This window comes from Protopterus annectens, chromosome 9.part0, assembly GCF_019279795.1.
Source record: "Protopterus annectens isolate FY-2018-M chromosome 9.part0, PAN1.0, whole genome shotgun sequence".
Taxonomy (NCBI): Eukaryota; Metazoa; Chordata; order Ceratodontiformes; family Protopteridae; genus Protopterus; species Protopterus annectens.
In genome coordinates, this window is record NC_056743.1 from 560,751,616 (window position 1) to 560,774,419 (window position 22,804).

Genomic DNA, 22,804 nt, shown 5'->3' on the forward strand with positions numbered 1-22,804 from the left:
GGAAGCTTCTGAGTATTTTAACCTCCTTAGCAGTCATGAAGAATTCACTAACGACGAGTATCTGGTCATCTTTGACTACTGATTGCTCGTTAAAAAGGTCAGAATTCTGGCCTCTGCCACGAATCATATACATGCCACTCAAATTCTCCTACTTCCTCCAGGAAAGACCCATCACCACAAGAGTGGTCCACCCCTTCCTGCAGTTGGCTAAACCCATTTCTAGACTACAGTCAATGGCACTGCTCACAGAAAACCAAATTCTGAACGAAAAGGCCAACAAAGCCACACCAATAACAGGTGCTTAACTTTTACACATGGCAACAAAAGTCATTTGCCTCTATCTTTTCTAAAAGCATATGTTAGCAAAACAAAACTGCACTGGCTACATTCAAAATGGTTTACACATTTATAACATGAAGGTCTATGCCTAAATGTTGTTACTAGACTACTATAGAGAAAATGACATGTTACACAACACATTACAGAATATTATACAAAGAATTTACCAGCAGTCCAAATAAAACGGTTGAGAAGAATCCTCCAATAAAACCTTCCCAGGTCTTCTTAGGGGAGAGCTAACAGAAATAAAACAAGTTAAACAAGGGATGCATGGAAAACAATTAGTGCATTATAAACACATTGAAAAAATTATAGAAAATACAGTAATGACAAAATTACAATCAACATTTATTTTTCTTTAAACCCGAGTAACCACCTGATATTTTATTTTTATATTTATACATATATATCTATATATATCCATAGCTATATATATATATATATAGATATATATATATATATATATATATATATATATATATCTATATGGTTCTACCTGAGATAGCAGACAGCTGATTTCACAGACAACGAATTTGCGAGCTCCAGAAGATCGACAATCCGGAAGACCGACGCTATGGATCAAAACACCGACGCCGAGGATACCGACTTGGAAAAAGGCTGTGTAAGTATGCGGTGGTGACGGACATTAGGGTGCGAGTAAGGTAAGTGTGGATATTGACGGTCTGTGGGGATAGGGGTGGGTTAAGTGATTTAGGGTCAGTGCGCGGGTTAGGTAAGTGTGCGGTAGTGATAGTGTTTGGGTTAGGGGCGGGTTAAGTGAGTTAGGGTTAGGGCCCGTGTTAGGTAAGTGTGCGGTAGTAGTATTTTTTGGGTTAGGGGCGGGTTAAGTGAGTTAGGGCGTGGGTCAGCTGAGTGTGCGATAGTGACGGACCTTAGGGTAAGGGTTTGGGTTAGGGTTGTAGATAGTTGTGTATGTGAGGTTTAGTGTGGGTTTGTGAGGATTTTGGTGTGCTTGTGTTGTGTGTGTGGTTTTTGGACAGGGGATGTGTTTTGTTAGTTGATTGTTGTTATTGTGGTGTGTGCAGCGTATGAGGTTTCGTGTTTGTGGACCGTCGGTTATTTGATTGTCGGGCATGTGAGGTTTCGTGTTTATGGTTTGCCGATTATGTGGTGTCGATATTTGCGTTGTCAGTGTTTTGCAGTGTCGGTTATGTCAGGTAGAACCATATATATATATATATATATATATATATATATATATATATATATATATATATATATATATATACACACACACACACACACACACACACACACACACACATACACATATATATAAAATAAGTTTTCCTTCCAACAGTATATTACCAAAAAACATGCATTTATAAGCAGGCAAAGAAAATGAAAACATTTGTTTTAGCAAGACTCTCACAATCGTGTGAAGGATAGTGTCTAACACACCATCATTTCCTTTTCTAGTTCTTTAAAAGCATTTACTACACACCCTTTTAAAAACCTAGGGCCTCATATTCAAATGTCTGCACTGAACTTTGACAATCAGCCTTCACAAATAGCCCAAAATGGAAAATCAGCCCTGAAGGTGGGTAGTACAAAGTGCACATCTGTTATAGGACGCTGTTTGCGCAATCAGTAGCTAAAAAAGCAGAGAAAGCTGCAGTCTAGGAAATCTGCTGTTGAATTTGATTTCTTGAATGAACAACATCTAAAATGCTGCCATCTTTTTGGTACTACCTGTCAACTTCTGGTGACTTCAAAAGTCTAATCACCTGCACCCCCCCCCCCCCCCACTACCTTCTCAAGAAGGACAGCTGTAAAGGAGTGGTGTGATCGGACAATCAAGAGTGCATGTTGGTAAGCCTTTTTTTTTTTTTTTTTAAGGCACCTTACATACACTCTGGCACAAGAATGTGCCATGATATTGAATGTGTTCCCACATGCACTCCCTGCAGAGGGATCCGTTATACCCTTTGATACTTCTTCATGTCAGGTCTCCACCAGGGAAAAGCTAGCCAACAAGGTAAAGCAGTACCATCTACTTGTGAAAGGGAAAACCTTTTCTCAGTTACTCAGGGTTGGTACCCCAAATCTTGACCTCCAGCACATAGGTATGTAGCTAAACACCTGTCACTGGTAATGTTAAATGCAGTTTTTGTCTTCCTCATTTCAGATTCCATCTTCAGTATGCAAGGAAAAAATACCAAGTGTGCATGACCAGAAAATGTACTTCAAGAAACCTGCTCTGCTTTGGGGCCCTGTGAAATACTGATATCTGTATAGTGCTGTAATTTGACACACTAACCTTGATAAGTGGTGTGCGTCCAAAGAAAAATCCAAACATGTAAGCCATGATGTCGTTACAGATCACGCAGGAGATCGGAACAATGAACCTGAGGGAGAATCACACCAAAGCTCTTGGTATTATAAATGCGAGCAAATTATGCAGCCACCAGTCTTTGAGAAGTTAGAAGAGACACTTTAACATGGAATACATCAGAAACAGTTAAAATGCCAGCATTTTAGTTTACTGAAATCATCTCTATCCAGTTATGACTTGTGCAGTACCAAGGACTTTGTTTCACTACAGGCCATTTGCAAAGCTACACAGCTACTTTGCAGTAAATAAAGGGCCGGTATATCCACAAAAAGTGTTTTAAAGCCACTTCCTGTTAAAAGTGTTGCAATATATTTTTCTACTTTCTCCCGCTCTATACAGTACTTACCACAATCAGCAAAGAGGTCACATTCAGTCTGGTGCCACCTGACACAACTACTCTTTAGTATGCTGAAGGAAGTTAAAGGTGATGTATGCCAAACAAGCTTTTGCACGGCACAAAGAAACACCAAACAGTTTCAGAAGAATACCACATCACAAGGCTGTGCAAGTAACAGAAAAGTACTTGTTTCATTACCTAAACCCTCATTAAGCCTCAACTGTGCTGAGCAGCATACTACATTTCTTCTATCCTCTAAGAAAATACAATAAAACTGCAATATCATAACATGGTTAGAACACAACTGAACCCTAAACCCTCTCTTCACAAAAGTACCTACTACTAGGCTGACCCGGTTGCAATCAAACTTCAAGTTCATTACAATCTTCAGTAATAGGACAAAAGCACCTTTTCTTACCAAGCTACCAACAGCTTCTCCTTTTTTTTCCTAAACATATGTAACCAGTACATTCACACTGCAACAGAATGGAAACGGGAATTTTAAAAATACAGTAAAAAGGAAGGAGAGTAGATAAGGTTAAAAACGTGTTCAGTGCTTGATACCAACCCAAGCTAACTCAAAATGTGAGTTTATAATTAGATACACATAGAAAAGAATAACATTAAATGCCCAAAAATGAAAATGACAGAAGCTTTCAATTAATACTGTGCAGATTACTTTTCCAGTAATCATGTCACATGAGAAGCACATAAAAAAATACAGCAAGCAACACGAAACCCACAATTCAGCATTTCAGGTTGTTTGAACAAATACTGTTCCAGAAACCCACAGAACGTAAATGACACAAGAACACATCCAGATAAATCAAGCTAAACAAGCAATCTAATGCCTAAAGTTAACATATATAATAAATTTAAGGAAAAAGGTTTAAAAAATCATTGTTAATTCTGATCTTTTGATCACTTTTCTCAAAGAGAATCTGTACCCTGGCAATGTAAAAAAACAAAAAAACAAAAAAAACCCTCAAAATGCTTCAAACTAAAAATCACTACTAATCTTTTATGCAATACTTTTATTACTTACAAAGCTGTCTTCTCCCTAATGGCTCTTGACGTGCACTTCTTCCAGAAGGTTCTTCAATGGATACCTACATTTACGTAAAACATCTCCCCCCTATTGAACTATGGCATTGTTGTTGCTGTGGATGGGCCCATGTGCCACAGGAACCTTAGTGAGGTATTCTCTAGTAAACAATTCTGTAGTGAGGTGGTCAACTAATGATCCACAAAAAAAAAAAAAAAAAAAAAACTCACAGAAATTCACCCCCCCCCCCTCCCCAGTTTGGCACATATATCATAGGCAGCCTGTAAATGGCTCATCTCCCAGGCCCCTGCTTACACTTCCAAGGGTACCAGAACTTGACATTTGGGATGCATGGCTAGGGTTAAAAAAGACCCCAGTGGACGTTAGGCTAGTGTTCACCTACTAACCTATAAAACAATGACAGTACAAGAGAACCCTACTGTAATTGGGTATTCTGAGATCCACTCCAAGCTAAGCTTTGGGAACAGCATCTGCCGATGAGCGCTTGGAAGCTAAATCACCCAAATAAACTGGTCAGACCCAGCCTGAAATGGGTCATGGATATACCTTCAGAGTTCATCACCTACACACTGATGGGTAGGGAAGATCCACTGCCAGCCAAGTGGCAGGCATGATCTGGGCATATTCATGTAAACCTGATCCTGGCACAGGAAAATGTCTCTCGAGGTTGTACAAGAGACAGAAAGTACAGTTTTGTACCTACCATAAATGTAGATGTCCGAACTGGATAGCATCTGCAGTCATAACAAATGGGTTGTCCTGTCGTCAGGCAGCCCTTCGGTCGGCCGGATTCCAAAGTCTGGGTCCGGCTTCAGCTGATGTCGCACTTCACCCGACGTCATCTCTGCTGGTCTTCGGGTATAAAGGCATCAGCCGACGCCATTTTCCTCAGTGTTTCTTGCCCCAGATGCCAATTGCCCTCTTGGAAAGCTAAATTTTGGATAAATGCCAATGTTTCCAAAATAGTAGAAGGCAAACACAAAAATAAACATGTATGTACATATATACAAACAAATACACCATAAGAGACTCCCCCCCCAGCTAGCTATTAGGAGGGTAAATACCCTAGGAGTACCGCAGAGGGGAAGGAGGGAGGGTAATCCTGACTGCAGATGCTATCCAGTTCGGACATCTACATTTATGGTAGGTACAAAACTGTACTATGTCCTTCATGGATGCATCTGCAGTCATAACAAATGGGTAGAATACCATAGCCAAACTAGGGGAGGAGGAATAATAATTATGGTGTAGTCAGGATCCCTTGCAGTACAGCAGTGGCAAACCCTGCTCGGGATCTAGAATATAGAGGTAAATTGGAATGCTTGGCAAATGTATGCACGGAGGTCCAAGTAGCCGCCTCAATAATGTCCTTGGTTGCCACTCCTCTTAAGAAAGCTGTGGTAGTGGCTGAAGCCCTTGTAGAATGAGGTCTTATGTTCTGTGGAATTGGTTTTCCATGGTAGGAGTAACAGAATCTTATGCAATTTCCTATCCATTTGGAGATTGTCTGTTTGGAAATTGCTTTTCCTTCCCTTCCTGTTGCATAGGCTACAAAGAGCTGGTCAGTTTTTCTGTTACCTTTGGTTCTGTCCAGGTAGTAGCGTAACTGTCTGTGTACATCCAAGGTATGCATTATTCTTTCACCTCTGTTTTGTGGATTGGGAAAGAAGGTAGGTAGGTGGATTGCCTGGTTTAAAGACACTCTGGATACCACCTTAGGCATAAATGTAGGATTAGTTCTCATGGACACCCTATCTTGATGGAAGATTAGGAAGGGTTGCACTGCCATTAAGGCCTGTAGTTCGAAACCCTCCTTGCTGAAGTAATAGCCAGTAGGAAAGCAGTTTTCCATGACAGGTGTTGTAGATCTGCTGTTGCTGCTGGTTCAAACGGAGGGAGTGTCAACTTTTCTAGTACAAAATTCAAGTCCCATGCTGGTAATGGTGGTTTCCTAGGAGGTTTTACATTCTTGATCCCTCTGAGAAACTGCCTGAGTAGAGGATGTGAAAAGACAGGAGGATCAAAGCTGTATTCTGCTGAAATAGCTGATGCATGTATCTTGATGGAGGAATAGGACAGGCCTGTATGTAGAAGCTCTGCCAAGTACTCCAGAATGTTAGCAATATCTATGTTCGACACATCTTTTCCTCTTTCAGTACTCCAAATGACGAACCTTTTCCATTTTCCTGCATAGTTCCTTCTTGTTGAAGGTCTGCGGGCTTCAAGGATAATGTCTTTAACCCTTTGTGAAAGGTCTGGGTTAGTTACTGCTATGTGATGTTCCAGGCAGTCAGTTGCAAGGTTTTAGGTTTGGATGTATGATGTTGTAGTTGTTCTGAGTTAACATCAGGGGCATCAGGGTATTGACCACATTTTCTCCCGAGACATGCTCCTCAGCAATGGGTACCAGTGTTGTCTTGGCCAGTTCAGAGCTATCAGAATTATCCTTGGACGTTCCTCTTTGATTTTCAGTAGTACCTTGTGCATCAAGGGAAGAGGTGGGAATGCATATGCTGTCAGGCCTTTCCAGCTGAAGGATAGAGAGTCCACCTTCCATGCAAGTGGGTGGAATGTCCTTGTGCAGAATTTTTTTGAGCTGGTGATTTTGTGGGGAAGCGAATAGATCTATTTGTGGCATTCCCCATTTCTTTGTGATGGCCTTGAAGATGTCCGGGTGTAGCATCCATTCGTGAGCCATCCGAGGTGGTTCTGCTTAAAATGTCTGCTAGGGTGTTCTCTTTTCCCGGTACAAATATTGCCTGTAACTGGATGATGTAGCTGAGAGCCAGATTCCAAAGGTCCAAAGTCATTCTGCATAGGGGGTAAGAATGAGTGCCTCCCTGTTTGTTGATGTACCACATGACTGTGGTGTTGTCTGTCCTTATCATCAAATGGCCTTCTTTGAGGAAAGGTCTGAATTTTAGGATTGCCAGTTTTACTGCCAGCATTTCTTTTTGGTTTATGTGCAGGTGCAGCTGGTCCTGAGTCCACAGTCCTTGTACGCATTTGTCCAGCATGTGTGCCCCCCATCCTAGGTCTGAGGCATCCGTTGTGATAGTTTGGGTTGCTCGAAAGTTGTGGAAGGGTAAGCCTGGGTTTGACTGGCATGCCCGAGCCCACCATAGGAACTCCTGTTTTAAGCATGGGATTAGTGGTATTTCTGTTTCTAAGCTGTGCCTGTGTTGAGACCATAAATTCTTTAGGTACCACTGTAACTTTCTCATATGCAGTCTGGCATGTGGGACCAAGATTATGCATGATGCCATGAAGCCCAAGGCCTGCAGAACTTTTCTTGCTGTTAGTTTGTTCTGCTTTGTTAATGCCAAGAAGTAAAGAGGGAGTTCTTTTGTTTTTCTGCAGTTAGGAATGCCATCTGTTTTACTGTGTCCAATTCGCCCAAGAAAGTTCTTGTCTGGGATGGTATCAGTCTTGACTTTTGAAAATTGACTGTGTATCCCAGGGCTTGTAGCAAGTAAATGACCCTTTGTAAATCTGTTGTCAGCTTGCTTTTGTTGTCTGCTTGTAACAGGCAGTCGTCCAGGTATGGATAAATTTGGATTCCCTGTACTCTGCAGTGAGCGATTACTGATGCCAGGCATTTTGTGAATACTCTGGGCGCAGTAGATAAGCCAAAGGGCAATGCTGAGAATTGATAATGCTCTGATCCTGCAAGAAATCTGAGGTATCTTCTGCAATTTGGTCGAATGGGGACGTGCAGGTATGCCTCCTTGAGATCTAGAGTTACCAGCCAACACTCCTTGCCCAGCATGGGAAGAAGTTGCTGTAGGGTCAGCATTTTGAATTTTGGGACAATGATGTATGTGTTTTTTTCTTTTCTTGGTACTAGGAAGAGTCTGGAGTAGAATCCTTTGCCCTGTTCTGTTATTGGTACCCTTTCCACAGCTCTCATCTTTATTAATTCTGATGTCTGGTGCAGGGCTTCTATTTTTTGATTTGGGGGCAGGTTTGGCATTCCTCTTTTTACTGGTAAAGTGTGGAAGTGGAACCGGTAGCCTTGGTCTATGGTTTGCAAAATCCACTTGTCTTTTGTAATATAGTGCCAATTTTTCGAGAATAAGGCTAACTTTCCGCCTAATGGTGCTGCTATTTGCTCCCTGGTAGGCGGAGTCAGAGCCAAGTCACTGTGATTGTCCTGTTGCAGTGGCAGTGGTTGCGTCTGTGCCTCGGTTATTGCCTTGCCACTGTCGTCCTCTGTAGGCACCTCCTCTGGATTGATTTCTGCCCCTAGAGCGTCTGTTCCTGCCCCTTTGGGATCTTGTGGAGTCAGGAAAGGACCAATTTTGGCAGGCCAATTCCTGCTAAACCTTGGGGCTGAACCTGTAGGAAATCTTTAACTGTTTGTACAGATTTTGCCTTCTCTTCCATTTTCTTCATTACCTGCTGGGCAGGTTCCCAAATAGACTGGCCTTATCCATAGGAGCATCCAATAGCTTAGCTTTAACATGATCCGGCAAGACCTGTTCTTTCAACCATGCATGCCTTCTTATCACTGTGCCAGTCATGGCTGATCTAAATGAAGCCTCCAGTGCATCATAGCCACATTTTAAAGAATGGTTACTAACCTGTTGGGTGTTATTCACCATTTCTAATACATATTTCTTATCTAAAGATTCATCAGAGGACAGCTTTTTAATTAACTGATCAAGCATAAACTCTTGGTATTGGATCATGTGAAACTGACAGTTTAAAGCTCTAGCTGAGAGAGTAGCAGAGGTGTAGACTTTTTTCCCCCATCTCTCTAAGGACCTGGATTCCCTTTCAGAGGGAATAGGGTTTTTTGCTGTGGTCGAGGCTACTGCCTTAGGCCCCTGGGATATAGTTTCGGGGTCTGCAAGTGGGGCCTTGTATAGGTGGTGATGAGTGTCTGGCACCCTGTAAAATCTATCTGGTTTGGCAGGAGCTGGAGGTAAAGAATCAGGTGCAGTGCAGACATCATTAAATGCATCGTCCACAACAGATAGGACAGGAGGTATAGCTAAGGGCCTATGTTGTAGTAAGTGCAGAAAAGTCCTAAGCCTTTTTCTTGAATCTGAGAAATCTTGTCCCTGCCATTGGAATTGTTCTCTCATGGCATGTAAGGTTTCCCCAAAGGAGAATTCCTCTGGTGGAGAGGCAGCTGGAATGGATTCTTCAGCATCTGAATCTTCATAATTGGAAAAAGGAGCCTCTGGCTGGTCTGTAATGTCTGAGTCATCCGCAGAATCATCAGAGGACACAGGCTCGGGGGGCTCTGCTCTAGGTCTCTTTTCTGGGGGCTGAGAGGCCCTGTCTGTGTGAGATTGGGATCCCCTAATTAAGGATATTAAATCTTCTGCCAGAGTAAGCATTTGTGAACTAGAAGTGGGCCTGAGTGAGGGTGGTTTAACAGGCACTGATTTAGCTGATTTGGCTGCTTTAGCCCTGGCAAAGGCCTTAATAGACATGGCTGCAGGAGGCCTAGCAGCACCACGTGCTGGGGTAGAGATATCCAAGGGGATGGTGTCTGATAGATCAGTAGGAACCACAGTTGTAGGCAAAATTTCTGAGGCTGATTCAGATAAGGTAACAGGAGCCTCAGTAGTAGTCATGGATTCGGCTGAAGATTGACCAGTTTTCTCGGTTTCGGCCGAAACCGAGACACTCGCGGCTTGCTTAACCGTGGTTTCGTCCGAAACCGCGGACCGCGAGTGTCGGTCTTTTTCTTTGCGTTTTTTAACAATTTGGGTAGTCGGAGGATCCGACGGCATAATGTACGCAAAATTTGAGCCGAAAAACTGTTCAGCAAACTCCGACCGACGCCTAAGCGTTCGTCGGTTGAAGGAAGCACAGGCCGAACAGGCTGCTACGTCGTGGTCTGGGCCTAAGCAAGGCAAACAGTAAGAGTGGAAATCTTTATGAGGTATTTGTTTCCCACAAGTTAAACAGTTATTGACTTTTTCTGACATCGGCTGAGGCAAGAAAGAGTCCCCAACGGGGTACTTAGCTTTTAGAAGTCTTCGAAGTAGTATTCAGTAGTAGTAATCTCTGGATCTGACCGACCGGCACTTGCGAACAGCTTCTGCTTCGGGCGCCACGCGGCAAGAAAGACTGAGGAAAATGGTGTCGGCTGATGCCTTTATACCCGAAGACCAGCAGAGATGACGTCGGGTGAAGTGTGACATCAGCCGAAGCCGGACCCAGACTTTGGAATCCGGCCGACCGAAGGGCTGCCTGACGACAGGACAACCCATTTGTTATGACTGCAGATGCATCCATGAAGGACATCTGCACCAGCTACATATAGTGAGACTTAACTGTACGTACAGTTTGGGCTCTGGAACCTGACTTTTCAGTCTGGAGTACTCTAGGACTCTTCTCCCTACAAAGATGCTCCTTGTCAGAGGCAGGGGCAGATGGCATCAAGTCCCTAGCTGATGGCCACAGAACTGACATTTGCACCAGTGAGAGTAATGTAGCTGTGAATCACATGGAAGAAAAGTCTACAGCTATTCATGCTAACACACACCAAACAGATGTGAATATTCAATCTTCCTCTGGGAGAATGGGGAGTACTCTGCTGCCTACCAACTCTGCAACCTGTAAATCTCATGTCGGTGATGAATACACCTGCAGGGGCATGCCTGGAAGACAGCAATTTCCCAGATTTGAACTGAAACAATTAACTATCACTGCACTTCTGTGTAAGTAATAAATACCATACTACTACTTTTATGGGTATCTGTGTGAATGGAACTGGTACAAAACACCTTGGGACAAAGGTAAACCATAACATCTGTGTTCATGTCAGGCTGAAAACTCTAAAAATCAGGCAAAGATTGAAGTAGAGTAGTCAACTAATTGCCACTTGATGGTCAGCTATTTCTGCTAGACAAAACAATGGCTGGATGCACATGGTAGACAAAAATAATGTGTGTTATAAGTCCTATGGACTATCTCTGAGAAAACTAACAGTGGTCCAAGTCAGGACAGGAACAACACACTTGAATGACCAACTCAGTGAGACAACAAGGAACTATGGACAAAAAGTGGTCACAATCAACATGACAGTATGCCAAAAAAAACAGCTAGATGGACACCAGCAGGGAGGGAGGCCATGAAATGGAAAAAGCTGCCCTTCTAGGTAATTTCCTAGAATGGTTACACTGAATTAGCTGAAACACATCATCAAGCCAATAAGGCTGGATTGAAAGCCATTTGCTGAGACAAGCCAAGGGCATGGGAGAAGACTAGAAAGGACACAGAAAACTACCTCAAAAAAGTGGTGTGGCAAGCCATTTCTGGCATCTCAGGGGTGAAAGGAGGAGCCTGCTAAGGCTAAAGTAAGGATACAATAACGTAGAATACAAATGGGGAGGTTTCTAGAAGGAGGAACCTCAACCTGAACGGTATGCTTTCTTATCAGAAAGGGGATTCTGTAGCTGAAACTTCCAGTGGGCATTTCTGTAGATGAAATCACCGCAGTGATACAGTGGTCAAGAGATCTTACCTGTAGTAAGACTGTGTGAATGAATATGCTCAAAGCACTGGACAGAGGTAGAGTAATATGGCTATGGAACCTCCTCAATGTTGCAACCAAAGTGAGGACTATACCTCTGGACCAGCAAGTAGGAAGGATCAAACAGTGTGCGCCAACCACAGCTGGATCACAGTGTTCAGCATCCCTGGAGAAGTCTATGCTAGTATGCTGCAGAGAAAACCATCAGCAATATTCACGTCAGTCAACAGAAATAATACAGATTCTGCCCAGCTGATGGAAAACTGCACTCTAGCCTGACCATGCTGGAGATGTAGATAAATCCAGATTCATGATCTCTTCATAGTTTACAACCACATTCAGTCAAGGGTTTGAGGTATAAACACTGGATAAATGACAATGATTTGTTGGTGAGTTCAGTAGGAAAAGTCATTTTATCTTAGCAATCATGTCCAAGAGGAACAGTGCAAGTTTCTCACAATGAAGATGTTTAACTTTGAGCAGCCAGACAAGCTGGGTAGCATGATCTAAAAATGTGCATCTGAATGATTCAATGCACCAGAAATCTCAATGGATGAAAAAAATAATGTCTTTTTTACATGACCATTCTCACTGGCATAGTGAATAATGTACCCTTAAACTAGGACTTGCCTTAAGAAGCGGAGCCCTTTACCATATCCACTGCAATCGACATGCCAGTCTCCACATAATGCAGAGCTCATGTTCAAACCATGGCTCATGCCAGCTGGTGGCATTTGGATGCACACAATCTGAGATGACAGAATTCTGAACAGAGGTCACAGCCATATTACAGGCATCAACTAACGAGTATGGATCATCTGCACTGATGCTGTCCTTTGAGTCTTCCTCTGATTACAGTCTCCAAATACATCCGTTGTTGTCCTGCAATGCCTAATCTAATCAAAGCCTCCAAAATATGCCTGACCGACTCACTGTGGAGCAAGTAGTGGCACAGAGGAGACTAAACACTTCGAAAATCTGATGCCTCAGTAAAAATGTTTTCTTCTGGCATGAGATAGAAGCCATCAATAAAGGAGATCAAGAACTTCAGTGCCACAGAATAAGACTGGCAAGCCGACTGAAAGACAGGCAACAATAGTGCAGTCAGTAAATGAATCTGATGGAGAAAATCATTTTCCGCATCAGCCTCCAACCCCATCCTCACCTACAGTCATCACAAGATGTCAGCAGCGACTACTAGAGCAAAATTTGTGTAAAAATGCTGGAATGGCATTTCTCCGACGGGACCTTTGTCTACTACGCTAATTCTCAAGTGACAGAATAAAAGAAAATGTTATTAACTGTTAACAGTGAAAAAGATCAATACTGCATTACTATTTCAGAACTGCGTTTATTTCTGAACAATCGTATGCAAACATGAAATGCATTACAACTGAAAGTAAACAGTGCAAGATGTTTAACACATTCAGTTATGTTACTCTACCGTTTGTAACAGCAAAACCAGCAAATCAGCCACTGAACTCAAAACTTATAGATAGATAAAAAAAAATCCATTTAGCGCTTTCATGTGTAACACTAAGACATCATCAGAACTATTAGTGTACTGCTTGTAGAAACTATTTTAAAACTTAAGTGCAGAAGACACACCTCCCATTTAAAAGAATAGTTGTGTAAAATCTTACTATAACCGTAGATGTCCTTCTCTTCCATGTTGCAGTATTTATACTGTGGGGATTTCCAGCCCTCAGGCAATCTGATGTCAGCTCCTACACAAAAGCTTAAGCCTGGCTGCTGTATGTGCGTGGGACGTCACACGTAGGGCCATAAACCAGGGACTATAAATATGACTTCTGCACACACAGACCTCAGAATATGAAGCCCAGATAAATGTGTATAAGAACAAGGAGAAGCTGAAGAGCAAACGTCCCTGCAAGGCTGAATAGACTAGCCTGTAGGGGGAAGATACACAGGTGTAGACCAAGCATCCAGAAAAAGGAGAAGGGGGGTATGGAGGGAGGGAAGGAATACTGCAACATGGAAGAGAGACATCTATGGTTATGGTAAGATTTTACACAACTATTCTATGCCCTTCTATTCCTATGTTGCAGTATTCATACTGTGGGAGAGTACCACAGCTTTAGCAAGAGTGATGGGCGGGGGCAGAGGTAGAGGATTCTAAGAATCCCTGCAGGAATACCCTGGGAAATCCTGCTCTGCCCCTGGAGACGTGGTCTAGATTGTAGTGCTTACTGAAAGTGTGAACTGTAGACCAGGTAGCAGCATCCATAATGGAGGCAGTGTGCAGTTCTTTGAGAAAGGCTTTAGAAGTAGCCATTCCTCTAGTGGAATGAGCTCTAATCCTAGGGGCAATGGCTCGCCATGGTGAGAGTAGCAGAAGAGAATGGATTTCCTAATCCAGGAAGAAATGGTTTGTTTGGAGACTGCCTTACCCAGAGCCCTGGTGTGGAAGGAGATGAAGAGTTGATCAGACTTTCTGAAAGATTTAGTTTTGTCTAAGTAGAATCTTAGCTGTCTGTGCACATTCAGAGAATGAAGGATCATTGCTGCATTATTAGATGGACAGGGAAAGAATGTCAGTAGATGAATAGACTGGTTAAGAGATAGTTCATTCACCACTCTGGGCATGAAGGAAGAATTAGTGCGCAACGTCACCCTGTCCTTGTGGAAGGTGGTGTAAGGGGGACAGGCCATGTGGGCTTGCAGTTCAGACACTCTTCTTGCGGAGGCGATGGCCACTAAGAGAATGGTTTTCCATGTGCACATTTGCAGGGAAGCTGTGCTTGCTGGCTCAAAAGGAGGTAGGGTTAGTTTTTCCAGTATGAAGTTGAGATCCCAGAGAGGAGGAGTGGGTTCCTTGGTGGTCTGATATGCAAGACCCCTCTCAGGAAAAAGTTTAATGTCCAGTCTGGAGAGCAGAGGTGGCTGTAAAGGCAATCAGGCTGAAATAGCAGAAAGGTGGACTTTCAGAGATGAATATGCTAGTCCTTCCTTAATATTCTCACATACACAATTAAGGACCAAAGAGATCTGCTTAAAAGGGTCCCTGCCCTTAAATGCACACCAATTTGTGAATCTATGCCATTTGGACAAAGTCTTTTCTGGTAGATGGTTTCCTGGCATCCCTCAGGACTGAGAGCAGTCTTCTGAGTACAGTTGACTGAAAGGGATCAGAAGTTGATCACCCAAAGGGTCAGATGCAGTAAAGGCAGCTGAGGGTGAATGAGAACCATTTTGTTGGGTGAGTAGGTCCACCTTGTGGGGTAATGTGTGGTGATTTTCCTTGGCTAGAAGTGAAGAAGGGGGAACCAGTGTTGCCTTGGTCAATAGGGAGTCACCAGCAAGATTTTGGGTTGGTCCTTGTTGATCTTCAGTAGGACCTGGTGTATTAGAGGGAAGGGAGAAAAGCGTGGAGGAACATTCCCTTCCATGGAAAGCTGAAGCCATTCACTCTCCATACTAGTGGAGTGTGATCCCCGGAGCAGAATCTGCTCGTCTGTTCTGGGGGAGGCAAACAGATGCACTCTAGGTGTGGCCCACAGGTGGACAATGTCTACGAAGTTTTCCCTGTGCAGCATCCATTCATGCTGAGGGGAGATGTTCTGCTGAGCAAGTCTGCTTGTTTGTTTTCCTGAGAGGGAATGTAAGAGGCCTGGAGTAAGAGGTTGTGTCTGGTTGCTGTTTCCCAGATTTGTAGAGTTATCTGGCATAACTGGTCCCTCTTTGCTTGTTGAGGTATCACATGACAGTAGTGTCGTCTGTCACAATGTGTAGCAGGTCTGGTTGCAAGACTGGAAGGAAAGCTTTAAGAGCCAGTAATTCTGGTTTCATTGCCCTGACATTGATCTGTTGCTTTTGAAGTGCAGGGTTCCAATGCTGTTGTACCTTGAAGCCCTAGAACTATGCTCCCCACCTTAAATCTAGTGCATCTGTGTGTATGGTTTGAGTGATGGGGGTTAGTTGGAGTGGGATGTCCTGGTTCTGTGAAACTTGCTGAATCCACCACTTTAGTTCTATTTTTAGGCAGGGCAGGAGAAGAATAAGTTTGTATAATGAATGCTGGCTTTTAGACCATACATTTTTTAAATACCACTGGAGGTTTTCTCATGTGCATCCTGGCTAATGGGAGCATGGGAATGGTTGCTGCCATGAGACATACGACTTACAGAAATTATCTTGCAGAGAAACAGGATTGCATAAGTAGGCCTTGAAAATGGCTGAAGAGAGAGTGCACGTTGTCCTGTGGGAATAAGGATCTCATCAAGGCTGTTCTTATCCTGCAGCCTAGGAAAACTTTGTCCTGCTAAGGAAGAAGTGATGACTTCTGGAGGTTGATAGTGAAGCCCAAGTTGTGGAGGACAGTCATTGTGAATTTGAGATGGGTTTGCAGGGTGGATTCTGACTCTGCCAGAATAAGAATGTCATCCAGGTAAGGGCAGATTTGGAGTCCCTTGGTTCTGCAATAGGCAATGGCTGGGGCCAGGCACTTTGTAAATACTATGGGAGCAGTAGAGAAGCGAAAGGGCAAGGCTGTAAACTGAAACTGTGAAGAATGTCCAGTGAAGAGCAGAAACCTCCTATGGGAGGGTCTGAAAGGGATGTGCAGGTATACATCCTTCAGATCCAGAGTGACCGTGAAGGCTTTGGGTGGAATGAGGGATAGCAAGGTTTGTAGGGAGAGCATTCTGAAGGACGGAACCTTTAGGAACAGGTTTAGATAAGATAACTCCAGGATTAACCTCCAAGGGACTTCCTTTTTGAAGGCTAGGAAAAAAGCAGGAATAGAAGCCTTTTCCTTCCTGTCCTGAGGGAAATGGCTCTATAGTTCCTGTAGTCAGGAGTTCTTTCAATATGAGAGAGAATAAATGTAGCTGGTTTCTTGGAGGAAAGGGAATTCTTTTTGGCCTTGGCTTTTCCTTCCAAGATAGAAAATATCCTTTTTGGATGAAGGAAAGCACCCAAGTATCCACAGTAATTGTTTTCCAGAGGGGGAGGCATTGGGTAAGGTGGGTGGACAAAGGGAGCTGATCCAGGCAGTCACGAAATGGAACCTCCTCAGTCAGGAAAAAGCTGCTTGGCAGGTCCCTGGAAATTAGGAGGTCTGGAGTAAGGCAATCGCCTGGACCCTTTACGAGGTTTAGAGGAGGAAGGACAAGATGTAGACAGAGTTCTTCTTACAAAAGAAGTCTTAGCAGGGTAGTTCCTGTAGTATCTGGGGAAGGGGGACAACAGCAAGTGCTTGATGTCTTGAAGCTCTTTACTTTTCTCTTGTAGATTTTTGAAATGTTCTGCTGAATTCTTACCAAATAAGAGTGTGTGGTCTAGTGGAGCATCTATTATCTTGGATTTAAAGTCCTCTGGTAGAGGTTGGAGGCATAGCCAGGAATATCTACATAAGACAGATGCAGATACAGCAGACCTGGCTGATGCTTCTGCTGCATCATAACTGCACTTAGAGTGTCTGGCTAGTTGAGTAGTTAAAGACAGTTTAGATGCAATGTCATTTTTTGTGGGACAGTCAGGGGTAGAAGCTAGCAAGGTGAAGGCCTGGGAAACAAGGTCTAAGGCATATTTTACTATGTGTGTTTGGTACATTATAGCCCTAAAGGCTAAGGTGGAGGAGATGTATACTTTTTTACCCATTCTGTCCATGGTCTTGCTGTCCTTGTCAGTGGGCAAAAGGGAAACAGAGGGTAATTGCCTAGATTGCCTGTCAGGAGACACAGCAATGACTGCAGGGTCAGCGATGGGAGTTTTCACTAGAAACTTCTGTTCATCTGGAACTTTATAAAATCTATCCGGCCTTTTAGTGGCTGAGAATCTGGATTCTTGGATGCTGAATTAAAGATATCCAGAAAGGCCGGTACAACTGGGGGAAATAGCTGAGTGGGAGGGAGATTGTAAAGTACAGTTTTGTACCTACCATAAATGTAGATGTTAGAGTGTAGACACTGCTGCAGTCATTACACGTCAGGTGGTCCCGCAGTCGGCCAGAGTTCCAAAGCCTTGGTACGGCATCGGTTGCTGTCGTCTCCTCCCTGACGTTAGTGCGACAGGGGTATATAAGATGCAGCCGATGACATTTTCTTCAGTTTTTCTTGCCCCAGATGTCAGGTGCCTCTAATTATGCAGGCAATTCCAATTGCTAATAAAACATACATCAGAAAAAGCAAAAAACTTACAGCTACCAGCAAATAATCCCCATAGGTAGTAAGGGTAGAAGACATAGGTACGTACTAGCCAGTAAGAGGGGAAGGAGGGAGGGTAACCTGGACTGCAGCAGTGTCTACACTCGAACATCTACATTTATGGTAGGTACAAAACTGTACTATGTTCATCGTGTTACACTGCTGTAGTCATTACACTTGGGTAGAATCCCAAAGCTGAGGAAGGGTGGCTGGTCCTATAAGGCATTAGGGGTGGCTATAAGGCCCTGCAGCACTGCAGTAGCGAAGCCAGCTCTGGATTTAGAGTATAGAGGCAGATGGTAATGCTTGGTGAAGGTGTGTACAGAACTCCAAGTTGCTGCTTCCAAAATATCCTTGGTAGGTACTCCCCTGAGGTAGGCAGTTGAAGTGGCTGTTGCCCTGGTGGAGTGAGGTCTAATGCTGCTAGATACCTGTTTTCCATGGTATGTGTAGCAGAAACGTATACAATGTCCTATCCATTTTGAAATAGTCTGTTTTGAAATGGCTTTTCCCTGTGCTCTTGCAGCATATGCTACCAATAATTGCTCAGATTTTCTGAAAGCTTTGGTTTTGTCCAAGTAGAAGCGTAACTGCCTGTGAATGTCCAAAGACTGCAGTAGTGTCTCCCCTTTATTCTGTGGTTTAGGATAAAAAGTTGGCAGGTGAATAGTTTGGTTTAGAGCCACATTGGATACCACCTTTGGCATAAAAGTAGGGTTAATTCATAAAGACACCCTGTCCTGGTGGAAAATGAGGAAAGGTTCCACTGCCATTAGAGCCTGTAATTCTGAAACTCTTCGTGCTGGTATTATTGCCAGGAGCAGAGCAGTTTTCCAAGAGATATATTTTAATTCTGCTGTGTTGGCTGGCTCAAAAGGAGATAAAGTTAGATTCTCCAAAACAAAGTTGAGGTCCCAAGTTGGAGTAGGTGCTCTACGGGGCGGTCTTATGTTTTTAGCCCCTCTGAGGTACTGTTTTAACAGAGGATTAGAGAAAATTGGTGGATCCGTGTTGTAATGAGCAGAGATGGCAGAGGCGTGGATCTTGATGGATGAGAAGGAGAGTCCTTTGTCCAGCATCTCAGTTAAGTATTGTAATATCTGAGTAATGTTTGGGACAAGAGGTTCAAGGCTGTGCGCTTGGTTCCAGGCACAGAATCTCTTCCATTTATCCGAATAGGCTTTCCTGGTACTAGGCCTTCTGGCCTCCAGAATGACATCCATAACAGTTTTGGAGAGAGGTATTGCTTGCTTGACTAAGGGAATCTTCCATGCAGCTAGGTTTAAGGTCTTTAGCTGGCTGTGTAGTATTTGTTTGTTGTGCTGAGTCAGCAGATGTGGGATTTGAGGCAAAAACCAGGGTGGTTCTTATGCTAAAGCTCCTTAAGATTGGGTACCAGTGCTGGCGTGGCCAGTCTGGTGCGATCAGGATCATCTCTGGCTATTCCTGCCTGGCTTTTATGAGTACCTTTGGCAGGAGAGCGTATACTTGTAGGTTCTTCCAGCTGAATGAGAGGGCATCCACTTTCCATGTTTGTGGATGGTAACTCCTTGTGCAGAATTTTTGTAGCTGGTAGTTTATTGGGGATGCAAACAGATCTATGTCCGGGCTCCACCATTTCTGTGCTATTCTGAATATTTGTGGATTCAACTCCCATTCGTGGGGATCCATGATGTTTCTGCTTAAGTCGTCTGCCAGTGTGTTTTTCTCTCCTGGCAGGAATTGCGGTTGCAGATGAACTTGAAGGTTTATAGCTGTGTTCCATAAGGTCATAGCTTGTCTGCATAGGGGGTAGGAGTGAGTGCCCCCTTGCTTGTTTATGTACCACATAACTGTGGTGTCGTCTGTCTTTAGGAGTAGTTGTCCTGGATGCAGCAGGTCCTTGAAAGCTATAATCGCATTTTGTACAGCTAGCATCTCTTTTTTGATTGATGTGAAGATGCCTTTGTTCTGCAGTCCACGTGCCCTGAATACATTTGCCTGCCATGTGTACTCCCCAGGCATAATCCGATGCATCTGTTGTCAGTGTTTGTCTGGCTGTGGGGTGTGTAAAAGACTGTCCCTTGTTGAGGTGACAAGCTTGAGCCCACCACTGAAACTCCTGTTGAAGGCAAGGGATTAGTGGTATAACTGTTTCCAAATTTTGACAGTGTTGAGACCATACATTCTTTAGGTACCATTGTAGTTTCCTCATATGCAGTCTGGCATATGGAATTAGTAGTATGCAGGATGCCATGTAACCCAAGGCCTGCATAATTTTTCTTGCAGGTAGCTGGGTCTTTGTTGCCATCAATTGAAAGTACTGAGTCAGTTGTTCTTGTTTGTCTGGCGTGAGATAAGCCATCTGGGCCATTGTGTTCAAGCTGGCACCCAGGAATATAATCTCTTGTGAGGGCACTAGTTTTGATTTATTTTTGTTTACTGTGTACCCCAGGCAACTTAATAACTTTTTTACAAACGCCAGATGCTGTAGAAGAATGTCCCTGCTCTCTGCCTGAATCAGGCAGTCGTCCAGGTACGGATAAATTTGAATTCCTTTCTGTCTGCAAAATGCAATTACTGGTGCCAGACACTTTGTGGAGATCCTGAGCGCAGTAGATAAGCCAAAGGGTAGTGCATTGAACCAGCTATGAATCTGAGGTGGTTTCTTCTGCAGTTGTGTCTGATAGGGACATACAGGTATGCCTCTTTGAGGTCCAAAGTCACGAGCCAAGCTTTCTTGCCCAGCATGGGAAGAAGCTGCTGTAATGTCAACATTTTGAATTTCGGAACATCCAGGTAAGTGTTTAGAGATGAAAGATCCAGAATAGACCTCCAGGCTTTGTCCTTTCTGGGTACCAGAAAGAGTCTTGAGTAAAATCCTTGACCTTGCTCCTGTGATGGTACCTTTTGAATAGCTCTCATATCCATGAGTGCTGTAATTTGTTTTTGAGCCTCTGCCCATTGATTTGATGGCAGATTTGGCATTCCTTTTAACCTTGGCAGAGTGTGAAAGTGGAACTTGTAACCTTGAAATACAATGTTGAGAACCCATTTGTCTTTGGTGATCATTTGCCAATTGTGGTAGAAGAGTGCCAGTTTTCCTCCCAAGGGGGCTGCCAAGAAGGATTTGTTTGGCAGCTGTAGTGGGAAGTCATTGGAGCTGCTTTTTATATGGTTGTGGCCTGTCTTCCCCTTCTTTCCGGCCTGATGCAACCCATTGTCGAGGCCTGCAAGGACCTTGTGTTTAACCTCTACCTCTTGGACGTCTGGATCTTCCCCTTTGAGGTCTGTCTGTAATTGGAAAGGACCAATTCTTAGTTGGCCAGTTTCTGCTAAATCTAGGAGGCTGAACCTGTAAGAAATCCTTTACCGTTTGCATAGATTTTGCATTATCCTCCATTTTCTTTAATACCTCTTCTGCCTTAACTCCAAATAACACATCCTGCTGCAAAGGTGCATCCAATAATTTTGCTTTAACATGATCTGGTAACGTATGTTCTTTTAACCAAGCATGTCTTCTAATGACAGAGCCTGTAACTGCTGCTCTGCAGGAAGCCTCTAGAGAAACAAAACTGTATTGCAAAGTATGCTTTCCCACTTGTTCAGCTGCATGCAACAAATCCTGCATTTCTGTAAAATTAGGAGGATCTGATTCTGGAAGCATTTTTTTGTTTTAACTGAGACAGTAAAAATTGCTGATATTTTAGCATGTGAAACTGGCAATTTAAGGCTCTCATTGCTAAAGTTACAGACGTACATACTTTCTTTCCCCATTTGTCTAATGCTCTGGAATCTGTCAGAGGGAACTGGATTCTTGGCTGAAGAGGCCTTAACTCCTTTGGGTCCCTGAGAAATAGTTTCAGTGTCAGCGACAGGGCTTTTATACAGAAATTTATGCGAGTCAGGGACTCTGTAGTATTTGTCAGGTTTAACAGTGGCTGGGGGTAAGGAATCAGGATTTCAGCTGGATTCAGTATACACATCATCCACAATATCTAATACTGGCAGAATAGCAAGGGATCTGTGTTGAGGTAATAAAAGGAAGTCTCTGAGCCTTTTCTTGGATTCTGAGTAATCCTGGCCTTCCCAGTGGAAATGTTCCCTCATGGTATGTAGGGTTTCCCCGAAGGAGTAGTCCTCAGGCGGTGAGGCTGATGGAATTGATTCCTCAACATCAGAATCCTCATAAGGGGGTAAAGAGTATCCTAGGTCTGAGGAAGAATCAGAAGAGATGGACACCTGGTCGGATGAGTTATAGTCTGCATCCTGCCTAGGCCTTTTATCAGGAGGGGGATGGGACCCCCTGAGTAATTAGGTCTTCGGCCATTTTGAGCATTTGTTTCTTAGGCATGGAGGCCTGGTCCTGGAGAATGCTGTATTTGTTTCTTTGACTTTAAAGGAGGCTTAGACTTAGCTGAGGGTTTAATGCTTAACTGAGTAGGTCTGAAGACACCCTCTGTAGTTGTGGGTTGCTCAGCTACTCCGGATCCCTCTGAAAGGTTAGTCTCGATAGGCTGAAGAGCTTGTGCGTCTGAAGGCCCAGCCATTTCTACATGGGAGTCAGAGGCGGCTTGTGGTTCTGCAGAAGCGGTCGTCTGGGGCTGCGAAGGGGCCTCGCTGAAAACCGGAGAACTGGTGACTGGCCTAGAAGAGGCTTCGTCGTCAGTTTTGGGCCTCGGATGCCTATCCTTGTCTTTGCGCTATTTGTGTATTCCGGTCATCGGAAGTTCCGACGGCATGGTATAATTGAATTTTCTACCAAAATAATGTCGGGCAAAATCAAACAGACGTTTAATAGTGCGCTTGTTAAACCTAGCACAAAACCGACAACCAGTAACGTCGTGGTCAGGGCCTAGGCATGGGATACACTAGGAATGGAAATCCTTATGAGGTATTTGCTTCCCACAAGAAATACAGTTATTAACTTTTACTGACATCGGTCTGAGGCAAGAAAAAGTTTCCCCAACAGGGTACTTAGCTTTGTAGAAGACTTCGGTTCTGGAATCGAAATGAAAATCTTAGGATACGGCCGACCGGCACTTGCGAACTGCTTTTGCTTCAG

General features: G+C 43.7%; 1 protein-coding gene across 1 annotated transcript in view; it reads right to left on the bottom strand.

Annotated features, from left to right (window-relative positions):
* CDS2 (CDP-diacylglycerol synthase 2) overlaps window positions 1-22,804 on the bottom strand; it is a 371,702-nt gene that overhangs the window by 211,440 nt on the left and 137,458 nt on the right. Inside the window, exons 3-4 of the mRNA XM_044083091.1 lie at window positions 2,621-2,708; window positions 507-575 (exon numbers count right to left, since the gene is read on the bottom strand). Of these exons, the coding sequence (XP_043939026.1) occupies window positions 507-575; window positions 2,621-2,708 (157 nt within the window). The remainder of the gene's footprint in view (window positions 1-506; window positions 576-2,620; window positions 2,709-22,804) is intronic.